General features: G+C 39.6%; 1 protein-coding gene across 8 annotated transcripts; it reads right to left on the bottom strand.

Annotated features, from left to right (window-relative positions):
* Positions 1 to 7,847: 7,847 nt before the first annotated feature.
* Positions 7,848 to 12,610, bottom strand: LOC106613897 (cyclin-dependent kinase 4 inhibitor C). Of its 8 annotated transcripts, none has more exons than XM_045687578.1 (4): positions 12,467 to 12,583; positions 11,822 to 11,990; positions 10,927 to 11,053; positions 7,848 to 9,234 (listed from the first exon to the last, which is right to left on the bottom strand). In XM_045687578.1, the coding sequence occupies exons 3-4, from the start codon at positions 11,050 to 11,052 to the stop codon at positions 8,875 to 8,877; spliced, it is 486 nt and encodes a 161-aa protein (XP_045543534.1). In that variant the 5' UTR covers position 11,053; positions 11,822 to 11,990; positions 12,467 to 12,583; the 3' UTR covers positions 7,848 to 8,874. The 8 variants fall into 8 exon arrangements, with proteins under 8 accessions (XP_045543534.1, XP_045543535.1, XP_014072116.1 ...); XM_045687579.1 differs by having other exon boundaries at positions 11,839 to 11,990; XM_014216641.2 differs by having other exon boundaries at positions 11,982 to 11,990; positions 12,467 to 12,476.
* Positions 12,611 to 17,936: the final 5,326 nt, after the last annotated feature.

The following is a 17,936-nucleotide window of genomic DNA, read 5'->3' as shown; positions in this document are numbered from 1 at the left end:
AATACAGATCTTTGATTTTTCTCAGTGGAGGTAGAAGACATGCCTTGAGTGATCATTAGTCCACTGTTGATATAGTCCCAAAAGGTTTTCAAGATATTGGACTTTCAAGAAGCAAAGTGTCACTTGCCACATCATTATGATGATGCAAAATGCATTATTTGTTACGAAACGCATAATTGTGATGATGTGGCAGGTGACACTTTGCTTCTTGAAAATCCTATGTATTGAAAACTTGACAGCTGATATGCAAAACATTTTGGGACCGTATCAACAGTGGGCTAATGAAAAAAAATCACCAGAAGATAGTGTGTATTTCTCCTTAAATCTTTTAGTTTTATTTTGATCTCCATTCAATGTGGAGTTCCATTCCCTTAGGTCTTATGAGATGGAGGTTGATTAGCTCCCAGTCTGGCATGGGACCCACATTATCTCAAATAGATGAGGGGAGTGAACATGGATCCCAGACATGGCTTAGCAATGGCCTGGTCGTTGCCGATAAGTTTTAAGGACACTAGAGATGGTGGGAATACTGAAAGATGAAGCAACAATGAGATTGTGTACTTCAAATTATCCACAGTCCCCAACAGCATAAATTACAGGAATGCACTGCAAGACTAGAAGATATACAATACCAGTCAAAGGTTTTAGAACACCTACTCAAAAATAGTGAAGAGATCAAAACTATGAAATAACACCTATGGAATCATGTAACCAAAAAAGTGTTTAACAAATCAAAATATATTTGAGATTTGAGATTCTTCAAAGTAGCCACCCTTTGCCTTGATGACAGCTTTGCACACTTGGCATTCTCTCAACCAGCTTCATGAGGTAATCACCTGGAATGCATTTAAATTAACAGGTGTGCCTTGTTAAATTAATTTGTGGAATTTCTTTCTTTCCTTAATGCGTTTGAGCCAACCAGTTGTGTTGTGACAAGGTAGGGGTGGTATACAGAAGATAGCCCTATTGGGTAAAAGACCAAGTCCATATTATGGCAAGAACAGCTCAAATAAGCAAAGAGAAACGACAGTCCATCATTACTTTAAGACATGAAGGTCAGTCAATCCGGAAAATTTCAAGAACTTTGAACGTTTATTCAAGTGTAGTCGCAAAAACCATCAAGCGCTATGATGAAACTGGCTCTCATGAGGACCGCCACAGGAAAGGAAGACCCAGAGTTACCTCTGCTGCAGAGGATAAGTTAATTAGTTACCAACCTCAGAAATTCCAGCCCAAATATTTTTTTACATTTTTTTTTATTTCACCTTTATTTAACCAGGTAGGCCAGTTGAGAACAAATTCTAATTTACACCTGCAACCTGGCCAAGATAAAGCAAATCAGTGCGACACAAACAACAACACAGAGTTACACATGGAAAAAAACAAACGTACAGTCAATAACACAATAGGAAAATATATATATATATACAGTGTGTGCAAATGAGCTAAGGCAATAAATAGGCTGTAGTGGCGAAGTAATTACAATTTAGCAATTAAACACTGGAGTGATAGATGTGCAGAAGATGAATGTGCAAGTAGAGATACTGGGGTGCAAAGGAGCAATAATAAATAAATAATATGGGGATGAGGTAGTTGGATGGGCTATTTACAGATGGGCTATGTACAGGTGCTGTGAGCTGCTCTGACAGCTGATGCTTAAAGTTAGTGAGGGAGATATGAGTCTCCAGCTTCAGGGATTTTTGCAATTCGTTCCAGTCATTGGCAGCAGAGCTGGAAGGAAAGGCGGCCAAAGGAGGAATAGGCTTTGGGGGTGACCAGTGAAATATACCTGCTGGAGCGCGTGCTACGGGTGGGTGCTGCTATGGTGACCAGTGAGCTGAGATAAGGCGGGGCTTTACCAAGCAAAGACTTATAGATGACCTGGAGCCAGTGTGTTTGGCGAAGAATATGAAGTGAGGGCAGCCAACGAGAGCATACAGGTCGCAGTGGTGGGTAGTATATGGGGCTTTGGTGACAAAACAGATGGCACTGTGATAGACTGCAGCCAATTTGCTGAGTAGAGTGTTGGAGGCTATTTTATAAATGACATCGCCGAAGTCAAGGATCAGTAGGATAGTCAGTTTACGAGGGTATGTTTGGCAGCATGAGTGAAGGATGCTTTGTTGCGAAATAGGAAGCCGATTCTAGATTTCATTTTGGATTGGAGATGCTTAATGTGAGTCTGGAAGGAGAGTTTACAGTCTAACCAGACACCTAGGTATTTGTAATTGTCCACATATTCTAAGTCAGAACCGTCCAGAGTAGTGATGCTGGACAGGTTGGCAGGTGCGGGCAGCGATCGGTTGAAGAGCATGCATTTAGTTTTACTGTAACGATCATCTGAAAGAGGGGACCAAGATGCAGCGTGGTGAGTGTTCATATTGAAGTTTTAATAATACAAAACACTTGAACATAAGAAACAAACGAACGCCAACAGTTCTGTTAGGTGCAAACCACACAACAGAAACAACTACCCACAAAACCCCAAAGGAAAACAGGCTGCCTAAGTATGGCTCCCAATCAGCGACAACGATGTACAGCTGTCCCTGATTGAGAGCCATACCAGGCCAAAACAAAGAAATACAAAAACATAGAAAAAAGGACATAGAATGCCCACCCAACTCACACCCTGACCAAACCTAAATAGAGACATAAAAATGCTCTCTCAGGTCAGGGCGTGACATTTACTTGCATTTAAGAGCAGTTGGAGGCCATGGAAAGAGAGTTGTATGGCATTGAAGCTCGTCTGGAGGTTAGTTAACACAGTGTCCAAAGAAGGGCCAGAAGTATACAAAATGGTGTCGTCTGGGTAGAGGTGGATCAGAGAATCACCAGCAGCAAGAGCGACATCATTGATGCATACAGAGAAAAGAGTCGACCCGAGAATTGAACCCTGTGGCACCCCCATAGAGACTGCCAGAGGTCCGGACAACAGGCCCTCCGATTTGACACACTGAACTCTGTCTGAGAAGTAGTTGGTGAACCAGGCGAGGCAGTCATTTGAGAAACCAAGGCTGTTGAGTCTGCCGATAAGAAAATGCTTCACAGTATTCAAGTAACACGAACCTCAATATCAACTGTTCACAGGGGACTGCGTGAATCAGGCCTTCATGGTCAAATTGCTGCAAAGAAACCACTACTAAAGTACACAAATAAGAAGAGACTTGCTTGGGCCAAGAAACACGAGCAATGGCCATTAGACCGGTGTAAATCTGTCCTTTGGTCTGATGAGTCCAAATTTTAGATTTTTGGTTCCAACCGCCGTGTCTTTGTGAAACGCAGAGTAGGTGAACGGAGGATCTCACTTGAGGTTCCCACCGTGAAGCGTTAAGGAGATGTGTGTGATGGTTTGGGGTTGCTTAGCTGGTGACACTGTCTGTGATTTATTTATAATTCAAAGCACACTTAACCAGCATGGCTACTCACACCCTGACCTATTCTAAGACACCACAAAATAAATCACACACAAACATGTCCCATAGCATAGTTTATATTTATTATTTGCCTGTAGTACATATCATATGCATATGTATACTTTACAAAGAAAATTCTCACAGGCACCCATACAAACACACATACTGTACAAACACTCCTTACATACAGTACCAGTCAAAAGTTTGGACACACCTACTCATTCATTGGGCTCCTGAGTGGCACAGTGGTCTAAGAACCTACATCTCAGTACATAGAGGCATCACTAGAGTCCCTGGTTCAAATCCAGGCTATCACATCTGGCTGTGATTGTGAGTCCCATAGGGCGGTGCACAATTGGCCTGGGGTTGGCCGTCATTGGAAATAAGAATTTGTTCTTAACTGATTTGCCGAGTTAACTAAAAAATCAAGGGTTTTTCTTTATTTGTATTATTTTCTATATTGTAGAATAATAGTGAAGACATCAAAACTATGAAATAACACATGAAATCATGTAGTAACCAAGAAAGTTTCAACAAATCAAAATCTACTTTATATTTGAGATTCTTCAAAGCATTCTGCAGCGATACTCCATCCCATATGGCTTGTGATTAGTGGGACTATCATTTGTTTTTCAACAGGACAATGACCCAACACACCTCCAGGCTGTGTAAAGGCTATTTTACCTAGAAGGAGAGTGATGGAGTGCTGCATCAGATGACCTCAACCCAATTGAGATGGTTTGGGATGAGTTGGACTGCAGAGTGAAGGGAAATCAGCCAACAAGTGCTCAGCATATGTGGGAACTCCTTCAAGACTGTTGGAAAAGCATTCCAGGTGAAGTTGGTTAAGAGAATGCCAAGAGTGTGCAAAGCTGTCATTTTAGTCCCATTCTCCCCTGGGTGTAAAGAGACCAGGAGTTGCACCAACAGTGTTAGGGGTGTGTAGATACTTTGAAGAATCTCAAATATAAAGTAGATTTTGATTTGTTGAAACTTTCTTGGTTACTACATGATTTCATGTGTTATTTCATAGTTTTGATGTCTTCACTATTATTCTACAATATAGAAAATAATACAAATAAAGAAAAACCCTTGATTTTTTTGTTAACTAGGCAAATCAGTTAAGAACAAATTCTTATTTAGAATGACGGCCGACCCCAGACAACGCTGGGCCAATTGTGTGCCGCCCTATGGGACTCACAATCACAGCCAGATGTGATAGGCTGGATTTGAACCAGGGACTCTAGTGATGCCTCTATGTACTGAGATGTAGGTTCTTAGACCACTGTGCCACTCAGGAGCCCAATGAATGAGTAGGTGTGTCCAAACTTTTGACTGGTACTGTATGTAAGGAGTGTTTGTACAGTATGTGTGTTTGTATGTGTGCCTGTGAGAATTTTCTTTGTAAAGTATACATATGCATATGATATGTACTACAGGCAAATAATAAATATAAACTATGCTATGGGACATGTTTGTGTGTGATTTATTTTGTGGTGTCTTAGAATAGAAACTGCTTGGTTTTAGCTAACAAATGTACTCTGGTTTGCAAATCCTTCAATCACAAGCAATGTGTGTTGTTTCTACAAAATGTTATCCTTACATTTCCGGAATTAACCAACCAACAAACAGTTGCACATTGTGAACTTGTAATTGAAAATATGTCCAGTAGAGGGACATGATATTAATTATAAACTTTCCTCCATTGTCAAAACACAACCAATATTTACAACAGAGTATATATTAAAAAAAAGAATAGTAAAACAACATTCACAATTGCTTTACTTAAGACATTGACCTATTCGGTGCAGTGTCCAACTCAGAATTGTAGCACACTTTTATACGTAGACAGAGCCAAGTAGTAATCCTAAAGTAGTATTCAAGTAGAAAAACGATAATACATCTGTGTACGTGAGGATTTACATTTTCTACACAATCTGCTTACCGATCCTCCCTGCAGCCATGCGCCACACTGAGAAAGCCTTTGGGAGGAAGCTGCCTTTGATGAAGGCCCTCTTGTCACTCTCCCTAACCAGAATACACTGCTGAAAGAAATAGGAAGTATATATATATATATCTCCCTAACCCTGTTGTGGTTAGGCGTTCTTTGGCTGCAAGCACTTTTTTTCTGAATCATCTCTCGAGAACAAAAGGGAAATGTCTCTTTGCCATATCTATGAGAAAGGTAACACATTCAAATTCCAGTGTAGATAGAGGTCATGTTCCAAGAGTTGGGGATGACACAGGTCAAAGGCTCTCTGGACACTATTTTCATGTCCAAAAAGTTTTTAGTCCCCTTCTCCCCTGGGTGTAAAGAGACCAGGAGTTGCACCAACAGTGTTAGGGGTGTGTAGATGTTGATCAACTCTTAATGTAGTGGGCCACAGGGCAACTTAGTGAGACAATCCTGTTAGGAAATCAGACAGTAACAGAGGATGAGTTCGTACATTGTCGCTCTCTCTCTCTTTCTCTCTCTCTTGTTCTTTCTTTTTTTTCTCACTCTCGTTCTCCCCCACCACCCCTCTCTCTCGCTGGGATCTAGCTGATTGTGAAAAACATTCAGTGCCAGTTGAAATGTTTGTTGACTTTCGTCACCTTGAACCCTGGATAATGACTAGACAGCCCACATCTTACTGGAACTAAATGTCTCCCTTGTAAAGAGACTCTATGTGTCTCAATGGGCCTATTACTGGTTAAATAAAGGTTAATTAAATAAAATTAAATAAAATGATTGTTCCACTGCTTTGTGTTTGGATAGAATCAACTGACTCAGTTGCAGAGGCAATGAAACAGCTATAAAGGAAGGAGACATAAGGGGTGACACTGGTATGAGGGTGAGTGAGAGAATGGTCAAAATAAGGTATTGATAAGAGCAATGAATCATAGTGAGGATGTCTAAAGATATGGGGAAAATGAACCTGGAATTATTTATTATTAATCAGCCCATGTGGAATCTCAATCAGTGTTATCAATGTATTTTCTATCGAAACCATGTTTAGGGTCATCACTTTTAGATGTAACTTCCTTCCAATTCGCACCAGAAGTTCTCAACAGTAATACTGTATCATATTTCAATATACATCATGCGACATACACCCCCCCCCCACCCCGCCCCCGCCACCTCTTGCGCGCTCAAGTTGTGGAAAACTGTTTGACAATTCAGAATTGCCAGAAATCCAGGAGTATCTGAAAAACAGCCTATTTAAAATCCATAACCATTATACACGTTCTGACATCCGTTAATGGACAGGATTCCTACATTTGTCATTTCAAACCATATCAAATCTAGCCTACATCTGAATCGGCTGCGCTTCAGGACAACCGTGAAGATTAACTGATAATTACGTTCCATCGGATACCTACCTGACTACTTGTGTCTTAGTGACTGTATCCCGATTTATTAAAGCAGTCTCTTCACTTTGCTTGCAATAATTATCAAACTTGTTTAAGCGACAACACGATGAGATGCACACAACCAGGAAGAAGCCAAACAAATAGTTATATTAGCTATTACATAGCCATTCACAGTTTGACTACACTGATATTTATGCGGTGTGTTTTCTTCTAATAAATATTGACGTTTTCTCGCTTTTGAAAGAAAAATAACACTGCCATTCAAAGCGCCAAAATTCGAAAATATGACTGTCGGACAAAAAAAGGACATGTTCCTCCTACTCACCTAACGGTTGTAGGCTATGGTTTTGCTTTTCTCCATGTGGCCTGCACAAGCGTGTGATTGTTTGAAGTTCGTGTTTTAATGTTCATTGCACTGTCAATTTGCAAAGGAATAACAATATATATACCAATTATATAAGAATCGCCTATCTAAGTGGTGAGTGGCCTATTATTTCATGCAGATATCATTAGTGTTGGTTATATATCAAATAATGTTGTCTAACATGTGCTATAATCGCTTCTGAAGTATCCTATAAGTATTACTGTAATTGTGAGGCATGCCGAGATGATGTACTGATTCAAAATCTGTTTGAATGTGAAATTAGGGTGGACTATAGACAGACATTCGATGGCTTGAATAGCCCCATAAAATAAAGCAACATATAGTCACATCAAAACTAACATTATGTGATTTCGTAATCACACTGATATTACAAGACACTCAATTCAGAAGTAACGGGGATGTCATATAGGCCATGTTTGGATATGACTAACAATATTTGACAGCATTTTTCATTTTGAACACTATGTAGGCTATTTGCGCTCCAGCTCAGATATTTAATTCCAATATATAGGCCTACTTTCAATAGCCTATATTTTCCTCTAATGACAGTAAAGGAAAGGGTATAGTGTAATGCACAATTATTCATGTAGGTGCATTGATCACAACTGTAGTGCTGAGTAGCCTAGGCTATCATGAAAGCATGGGGATCTAGATAAAAAGGTCAAATGCTAAAAAAAAACGACAAAACAATCGAATAAGCAGTAGACAACTGAATTTATTCGTCTCACAAATGACAACAGTGCATTGATTAGCAATATTCAAATAGAAGACAATACAGAAAAATGACGGCCGTTTACATTCTATTTCAACCAAATTTTGACCTGACACGCCAATCAGAAAATTAAACAAACAGGTTAAACAATGCAGACCTGTAGTCAGTTGCTGTCTTTGGTACAAAATAAAACGTCAATATTAGCAAACGCATGCTTTCACAGTTCATTACAAAATGTACTTGTTTCCCTATTTACAAAGTGCAAATAAAATCGAAGAGAATCGCCACATCAGTCAGGCTACCATTAGATTGATCATTTATTACCAATGGTCTGCATGGAAAAGGAGAAGAAAGGTATAGGCTACAGCTTTTTAGTCAAAATATCATACGTTGAATTAACCATGACAAATGGGACAAAATAAGACATTTGCTATGGTGCACAAGAGTACAATGGATGAAGAGGGTCATCTTTTTTAATTGTTACAGCCTACAGAAGTTAAACGATACAACGTTGTTCCTCATTTCATTTGAAATGGTCGTTATAGCCTACTAAACCCATCTCAAATTCAGTTTTTATATTATTGGGATTGAATTGAATTTGAAAGACAAATTCCTCTTCACTTTAAACCAGCCGTTAGGCTTATACCACTATAGGCAACATCCCAAAACGTGACATCATGTTGCCGTTCGAGATGTTGAGTTGTTAGGGTATTGTTGTGGGCCTAAAAGTTTTAAATGGATTAAAATTATTGTTATAGTTCCAGTGGCATATAATCTTGTCACATTTGTTTCGCAATGGAGCAAACTGGAGTCAAAACCTATATGGAATGTGTTCTTATCAGGTTACAAGGAAACGTAACTCGACCTGAGTTCATAATAGCCTTTATGGTTGAAATTGAGGCTATCATGTCTGAAAACATCCAAACACATTGTAACAAAGGAGAGGTAGATTACATGTTTGCTACTCTCTGTCCACCTCTTTATCCCAGTAAGGATTGTCCCATGTATATTCATAAATTCATGTGCGCCTGAATGTATTGCGCAATGGATACTTTATTGTTCATAGTCGCCAAATCATAAGGTGTATGGCCTCCGGAGTTGTGCCTTGCGGCGTCCTTCGTACAACCAACAAGAAGCTGAACCACATCAAGATAGCCTTCTCTTGCGGCTAGATGCAATGGAAGATTGCCGTCCTTGTCCAAGAGGTTGACGTCTGCGCCATGATCTATCAGGACGCGTAGGGTGTCCACATATCCATCCCTTGCAGCATCATGAGTGATAGTGAGACCCCTGACATGGTCGCGCACGTTTGGATTTGCGTTCGCCCTCAGCAGCGCCTCCGCGATGGCTGGGTTACCAAGTTTCATCACCTGTAAAATATAATGAGAAGAGGGATAGAGCAGGATAATTACACACAAGGAAGAATATAAAGACAAAATGTACCCTATAGGAAGTAAAAGCTACGGTTTTAATAGAAAATATAAATCATTTAGGGATATGTTGCAGAGACACAGGTCTAGATTTACACCTATGTTTTCAAAAGGAATGATAAAAAATAAATCGAACCCACAAAAAGATTTATCAGTCCTGGGATATAATTTATTATCTTAACCTTTCTTATTCTTCTTCAGACCTAAATGCTGTAGACCAATTACCGTCGGATAAACAGCCGTACACTTAATTAAATCATAGAGCCTTAGTTGATCATCAGTATATAACTAAGTTTCATGATAGGCCTATATATTTTTCATTTGGAAGAGAGGAGCGATACGAATAGCTTATTAGAGTTTTGTGACAGTTTTTTGTATGACAGTTTTGTGTCGTAGGCCCACTTAGATGGTCGTTTTTTAAATAAAGTCAAGCTTTGAGCGCTTTGAATAAAGTATGCCAATTTGTAAATTGTTATTATACATTCAACAGGCTAAAGCAACTTGTCCTAAATCTCTCAAAAACGTGTGTTATGGTTCAGTCAATGAACCATACTTGAACCACGTTTAGCATTTTCATCTGTGCCCTTTGGCCTATGACATGGTAAGAGATTTGCCTATCTGTAAATATATGCAGCATGGTCATATGAACAGGCTGTCCAAATCATCCAAGTCTTTCACAATCTGCAATTTCTTCGTTTTTCATATTAGTTTGATTGTGTAATTTGACAAAACAATAAACTGTAGTTACATTCCTATAGCAAACATAGCATTTTGGGACTCCCATGTGGTTCAAGGAAGTTATTCAAAGGTATCGGTCAAGGAGGTAACAATACAAGCAAAGCAGTACCGTATAAGTTCTCAACCACCATCATTTAAGTATGAGATGAAAAACCAGATCATTTTAACTATAGGTCTATAATTCGAGAAATATTCTTGTTGAAAACTATAAAAGTTTTCATAGGCCTATTTGAGTGTGCATGCGGGCCCAAAGTGGTGCATGGGGTCATGCAGGGTCTTGATGTTTCTATATTATCTTCTTTATCACTACTGATCAATGATCTAAGGCACACATTATTCTTAAAAATACCAAAACATTATCACATTGTTCAACGAGTTTTCATAGTGAACCCATCTTCACCATCTTCATTCAGAAATATAACGCTGCTAAAACCTTTAGCCTACAGAATGTGTAAAACAACAACAACATTAAATTGCATTTATAGTGTTGTATTCTGTATTTCACGTCTCTGGTAAATCATATATAAATCATTAATCTACACTGGGTTTTTTAGTGGTTCAGATAGTGCTACTAAATTAAGGCCTATAAGTCACTTTAAAGCCCTCTAATTCCATAAATCATACAATAACAATATGACATCCAACATAGTAGTCTATGCTTTATAAGGCCTTGAAAATCACTTGGATTTTTTCAAGTAAGTCCAAGTTTCAGAAATTGTATAGCCTACCTTTACCACTTTGTCACCAAAGCACACCGTTTAGTCTATTTTACATTATGTCAATGCACAAATATGCTAAGATGTTGTAGTTTGAGTTGAAATCGATCATATAACTTCTGAATAGACTGAATAATGAATTTATAGATTTAGGCTTCATATAAAATGCTTTACCAACCTGTAACGGTGTCCTGCCGAATACATTGTTTGCATTAACATCTGCTCCGTTCTGTAATAACATCTCAACTTTTGCCAAGTCTCCTCTCGCAGATGCACTGCTCAGTCTGTTTGCCTCTCCAGTCATTCTTGGTGGACGAAAACAATAAAGAGAATAAGGTTATATAATACAGGTTAAAAACCTTGATAGGCCTCCTCTGTATGTGCTTGATTTTGGTGGTAAGTCTTGGTTGTGACACAAGGCACTGCTAAAGTGTAGTAAATAGTCTGTAGCCCTCTAAAAGAAATTGGTAGGCTACACTGCCAGGGTCCGCCTCCCTTTTTAATGCCATCCCACTGTAACAACTCGCTTCGGCACGGAAAACAACAGGGATGTCACGCCATTTCTAACTCAAATTCATGGTCATCATCACCTTCCTTAAAAATATATATTTTCATCACGTTGAATTGGTGTTTGGGATTTCCAGTAGTGGACCAAGATGCACGAATTTGAAAAATGTAAAACCAATCGTCCAGCTGCAGAGTTGACGTTCATATTTATTATTGAACCCCGTTCACGTGCAGTCGGTAACATTTGAGATTCTAAAATAGAGTTCATGGATATTCCCCATGTTTATGTATAGGCTAGACCGGTGTTATTCCAGATGATTTGACCCAACTCTGCAGGTAGCATAGCCTACCCTCATTAGATTTTAACCTATAGCCTGATAATGTATTCTAAATGCGGGGGAGGGGGGGGGTATGTCCATGAAATGATATCATCAAACAGTTACAACGCATTAGGCTACAATTCACATTCAATGTCCAATTCGATCTAGAGTAAAAACCCATATTAAACTATTCTGTTACATAGACAGCCTACTCCGTTCGATAGTCTACTTCACTCTGGGACTGACAATATAGGTTAGCCTACAGGTGCAACTCCTCTGCAACTCCCCAAAATGCTGGTCTGCTGCTCTCAAAAGCGTTGCCTATGTCCTGTAACTGTATCCATGGCTGCCGTTTCGATAATGGCTTGCAACTTTGTAGCGTCTGATTGCGGACTTGCTCTCTCACCAGTCCGGGCTGAGAAAGAGAAGAAAAAAATATTCTGACAACGTTAGGTTATCCAATGACATTTGGAGAGATGCTTGTTCAGACTTTTATGTAAACTTCCCGCCCATTTTCAAATGATGATACTTGGTCTGGATATCGTCCTTCTTTTGGTTCATTAATAGTAAAGCGTTTGTTCAGACAGTGCGCGGGAACAGTTTCGTCTTTTGATAAGCAACGTTCTCTTCTTCCACTTAGCACAATGTAGCAGTATAGGCGACCATCTGTTACAATTCAAATAGTTAGGCTACTAAACTTTTGTAAAGGTGGGTAAATAAAATAAAATCAGCCACACCACGGAGTTTACGGGACTTAGTAGCGTTTCAAGTTCAGCCTGCAATAGGCATATGCCGGGTAGGTGTAGCCTAGTCGTGTAGGAATATTAAACAGAAAAGCTTACACGATTTTCGATTTATAGCCTAGCCTTCATATAACAATCCCCTACTTACTAGATACAACACCTCAGCATCATTTGTTGAATGAGTTCACTCATTTGATTGGTTGGTAGTCAATATTTAGATGGGAAAAAACGCTGGTTTTGACATCACTTATTTTTGAAATACAGAGCCATACGCCCACATAACAGTCGATGAGAGCAAGAGGAGGGCGGGACAAAAAAAGGCTGCAGTTGTGACGATAGCCTGGGCTTCTTTCCCGGTTGCAAGATCACATTTTCATAACCGAAAAATGCCACGGAGTGTTGTTCTAGAACAGTTAATATTGCTCTCTGGTTAGTCTCGGTAGCGTTCTCTGGCAAAGACAACAACGATAACCTATATCATAAGCATGATTATTTTGCTATGAGGTCTGTATGCCTAGATGATGTATTGAAAGCCCAGTGTTTATAATTTCAACACCCCTTTGGTAAAATGAGGGCTGGAAAATATTCATAGGCAGAGCTAGGATGCAAGGACTGATATTCCATTAGATTGATAATTTGAACATATTTTAAAGCTATAGCTTTTAACCTACATTGTTAAAAGGCTCAATTGACAATAAAAAAACAACCGTACATTTTGCGTTACGATGGGGGGCAGCTGTAGGGCCTATCACACTAAGCACGGACCGACGCAGACGTCTTTTGGATGCATTTCTTTGGTCCTATCCAGACCGCCCGTCTTTTTAAATTTATTTTATTGGCGCGGTCCGAACCCGCCTTGATTTCAACATTCATAGATTTCTATGTTTGCTTAATCTTTGGTCCGGTTCGGACCGGCCTATATTTACCGAGGTAAAGTTGGTTTTATATTCACACATTCGGACATTCAACAGACATTCTACAGACATTCTACAGACATTCAACAGACATTCAACAGACATTCGCCAAAATCCATTTAAAAATGTAAAAATCAATAACTAATCCACCGTGTGTCACAGAATCATCAAACTAGAGATGATTTATTCTATAAATGTCTAGGATACTTTTACAATCTTTGTTTTGAGTAGAAATTCCAGCTTTGACTTGATAGAAATACATAAAATCTAAAAAATGCCACTTAAAGCAGTATAAATCAATAACTAGTTTGCGGTTTGTCACAGAAACATCAAGGTAGGTGATATTTATTCTATAAATGTCTAGCATACTTTTACAACCTTTGTTTCGAGGAAAAATTCCAGTTTTGATTTTACAGAAATACATCAAATCTATAAAATGCCATTTAAAGCGGTATAAATGAATAACTAATTCACCATTTGTCACAGAAACATTAAACTATGTATGATTTATTCTATAAATGTATAGCATACTTTTACAACTTTTGTTTTGACTAAAAATTCCAGTTTGGATTTGATAGAAGGCATGTAGTCTGTCTAGGTCAAAGTTCTAACGAGTCTGTTATATCCTATTAGAAGGGGCCTGGCATGAACTTCTGCATCTTCAGTCATATTAAATTTGATTACAGGAAAAAACTATGGGATGAAGGGGTCAGGCCTTCCTAACAAAGAAGACAGGTGGATGGATCAATAGAACCAAGAGGATCAACATGGACATTCCACAGGCGACATAAGGAAAACTAAGAGTGAACCATAACATACACCACCGTTCAAAAGTTTGGGGTCACTTCGAAATGTCACTTAGAAATAACATCAAATTGATCAGAAATACAGTGTAGACATTGTTAATGTTGTAAATGACTATTGTAACTGGAAACGGTGAATTTTTTATGGAATATCTACATAGGCGTACAGAGGCCCATTATCAAATCAAATCAAACTTTATTTGCCACATGCGCCGAATACAACAAGTGTAGACTTTACCGTGAAATGCTTACTTACAAGCCCTTAACCAACAGTGCAGTTCAAGAAGAAGAAAATATTTACCAAGTAGGCTAAAATAAAAAGTTATAATACAAAGTAACACAATAAGAATAACAATAATGAGGCTATATACAGGGGCACCTGTACCGAGTCAGTGTGCGGGGGTACAGGATAGTTGAGGTAATCTGTACATGTAGGTGGGGGCAAAGTGACTATGCATAGGTAACAAACAAACAGCGAGTAGCAGCAGTGTACAAGGGGGGTGTCAATGTAAATTGTCCGGTGGTGAATTTTATGAATTGTTCAGGTGTCTAATGGCTTGGGGGTAGAAGCTGTTGAGGAGCCTTTTGTTCTTAGACTTGGCGCTCCGGTACCACTTGCCGTGCGGTAGCAGAGAAAACAGTCTATAACTCGGGTGACTGGAGTCTTTGACAATTTTATGGGCTTTCCTCTGACACCACCTATTATATAGGTCCTGGATGGCAGGAAGCTTGGCCCCAGTGATGTACTGGGCCGTTCGCTCTACCCTCTGTAGCGCCTTACGGTCAGATGCTGAGCAGTTGCCATAACAGGCGGTGATGCAACCGGTCAGGATGCTCTCGATGGTGCAGCTGTAGAACCTTTTGAGGATCTGGGGGCCCATGCCATCTTTTCAGTCTCTTGAGGGACAGACTGTACCCTCTTCACGACTGTCTTGGTATGTTTGGACCATGATAGTTCGTTGGTGATGTGGACACCAAGGAACTTGAAATTCTCGACCCGCTCCACTACAGCCCCGTTGATGTTAATGGGGGCCTGTTCGGCCCGCCTTTTCCTGTAGTCCACGATCAGCTTCTTTGTCTTGGTCACATTGAGGGAGAGGTTGTTGTCCTGGCACCACACTGCCAGTTCTCTGACCTCCTCCCTATAGGCTGTCTCATCATTGTCGGTGATCAGGCCTACCACTGTTGTGTTGTCAGCAAACTTAATGATGGTGTTGGAGTCGTGTTTGGCCACACAGTCATGGGTGAACAGGGAATACAGGAGGGGACTAAGTTCACACCCCTGAGGGGCCCCAGTGTTAAGGATCAGCGTGGCAGGCATGTTGTTGCCTGCTCTTACCATCTGGGGGCGGCCCGTCAGGAAGTCCAGTCCAGGATCAGTAACCATCACTCCTGTGTTCCAATGGCACGTTGTGTTTGCCTCACAAGTCCTCAACTGGCAGCTTCATTAAATAGTACCCGCAAAACACCAGTCTCAACGTCAACAGTGAAGAGGCGACTCCAGGATGCTGTCCTTCTAGGTAGAGTTGCAAAGAAAAATCCATATCTCAGACTGGCCAATTAAAAGAAAAGATTAAGATGGGCAAAAGAACACAGACACTGGACAGAGGTATGGCTTTTTCTTTGCAACTCTGCCTAGAAGGCCAGCATCCTGGAGTTGCCTCTTCACTGTTGATGTTGAGACTGGTGTTTTGCGGGTACTATTTAATGAAGCTGCCAGTTGAGGACTTGTGAGGAATGTTTCTCAAACTAGACACTCAAATGTACTTGTCCTCTTGCTCAGTTGTGCACCGGGGCCTCCCACTCCTCTTTCTATTCTGGTTAGAGCCAGTTTGAGCTGTTCTGTGAAGGGAGTAGTACACAGCGTTGTACAAGATCTTCAGTTTCTTGGCAGTTTCACACATGAAATAGCCTTCATTTCTCAGAACAAGAATAGACTGCCGAGTTTCAGAAGAAAGTTACTTGTTTCTGGACATTTTGAGCCTGTAATCGAACCCACAACTACTGATGTTCCAGATACTCAACTAGTCTAAAGAAGGCCAGTTTTATTGCTTCTTTAATCAGAACAACAGTTTTCAACTGTGCTAACATAATTGCAAAATGGTTTTCTAATGATTAATTAGCATTTTAAAATGATAACTTGGATTATCTAACACAACGTGCCATTGGAACACAGGAGTGATGGTTGCTGATAACGGGCCTCTGTACACCTATGTAGATATTCCATAAAAAAATCTGCCGTTTCCAGCTACAATAGTCATTTACAACATTAACAATGTCTATGCTGTATTTCTGATCAATTTGATGTTATTTTAATCGACCAAAAATTTGCTTTTCTTTCAAAAACAAGGACATTTCTAAGTGACCCCAAACTTTTGAACGGTAGTGTTTGATATGTTTCACTCTTGGTTTTCCTTATCTCCACTGTGAAATGTCCATGTTGATCCTCTTGGTTGTCTTGGTCCTCTTGATCCATCCACCTGTCTTCTTTGTTAGTCCTACCTGACCCCCCACATCCCGTTGTTTTTTCCTGTAATCTAATTTAATATGACTGAAGATGCAAAAGTTTATGCCAGGCCCTCTAGACGGACTACATGCCCTCTATCAAATCAAAACTGGAATATTTAGTCAAAACAAAGATTGTAAAAGTATGCTGGACATTTATAGAATAAATAATACCTGGTTTGATGTTTCTGTGACAAACAGTGAATTAGTTATTGGTTCATACTGCTTTAAATGGCATTTTATAGATTTGATGTATTTCTATAAAATCAAAACTGGAATATTTCCTCCAAACAAAGGTTGTAAAAGTATGCTAGGCATTTATTGAATAAATCGTATCTAGTTTGATGATTCTGTGACAAACGATGAATTAGTTATTGATTTTGACATTTTTTTAATGGCTTTTGGCGAATGTCTGTTGAATGTCCGAATGTGTGAATATAAAACCAACTTTACCTCGGTCCTATATTTGGCCCAAATACAGACATCTATAATTGGTTTAGATTTGGTGCGGGCCTTAATTTGGCCCAAACATAGACATCTATATTTCACAAGTTTGGACAGCACAGCACAGTACAGTAGAGCACAGCAGACTACAGTACATTACAGTACAGTAAAGAAAAGTAGAGTATATTACAGTACAGTACAAAACAAAAGAGCACAATAGAGTACTGTAAAGTAAATAAAAGTATAGTTTAGTACAGTATAGTACAGTACAGTATAATAGACTGTATTGTACCCTACTCTAATTAAAATAAACTCTGCTGAACTAAACTGTACTGTACTCTACTATATTAAACTGTACTGTACTCTACTGAATTAAACTCTACTGTACTGTACTCTACTGTAGTGTACGTGAAATTTCCTTTCGTAGGATAGCCGGAGGCAAAGTCATTATTATGTGTCGGGTGATTAGTTGAGGCTTCTTATGTGCTTGACATCACTCCGAGCCCTTACCAAAACACAAAACAATGGCAGACAATTTCTCTCACCTTGGATCTAAAACCAGTAGTAGCTAACCACCAACTTCAATGACAGTTATCTTAAAATTAAAAGACATATCTAATATTCCCACACCCCAATAACATTGATGCCGAGGTGGGCTTGTTAGTTAGCTACAGGGTTTGAGTCACCTCAGCCATTTTTAGACCTTTATTTAACTAGGCAAGTCAGTTAAGAACAAATTCTTATTTACAATGACAGCCTACCACGGCCAAACCCGGACGACGCTGGGCCAATTGTGCGCCGCCGTATAGGACTCTCAATCACAGCCGGATGTTATACAGCCTGGATTCAAACCAGGGACTGTAGATGCTGTGCCTTAGGCCACTGCGCCACTCAGGAACCCATAGACATAGGCTTCAGGAGCTAGCTGGTTAGATATGATTCCACCACGGGC

This window comes from Salmo salar, chromosome ssa10 (assembly GCF_905237065.1).
Source record: "Salmo salar chromosome ssa10, Ssal_v3.1, whole genome shotgun sequence".
NCBI classification, from domain to species: domain Eukaryota; kingdom Metazoa; phylum Chordata; class Actinopteri; order Salmoniformes; family Salmonidae; genus Salmo; species Salmo salar.
Note: the sequence above shows the minus strand (reverse complement) of the source record. Positions and strands in the feature narration are given on the sequence as shown.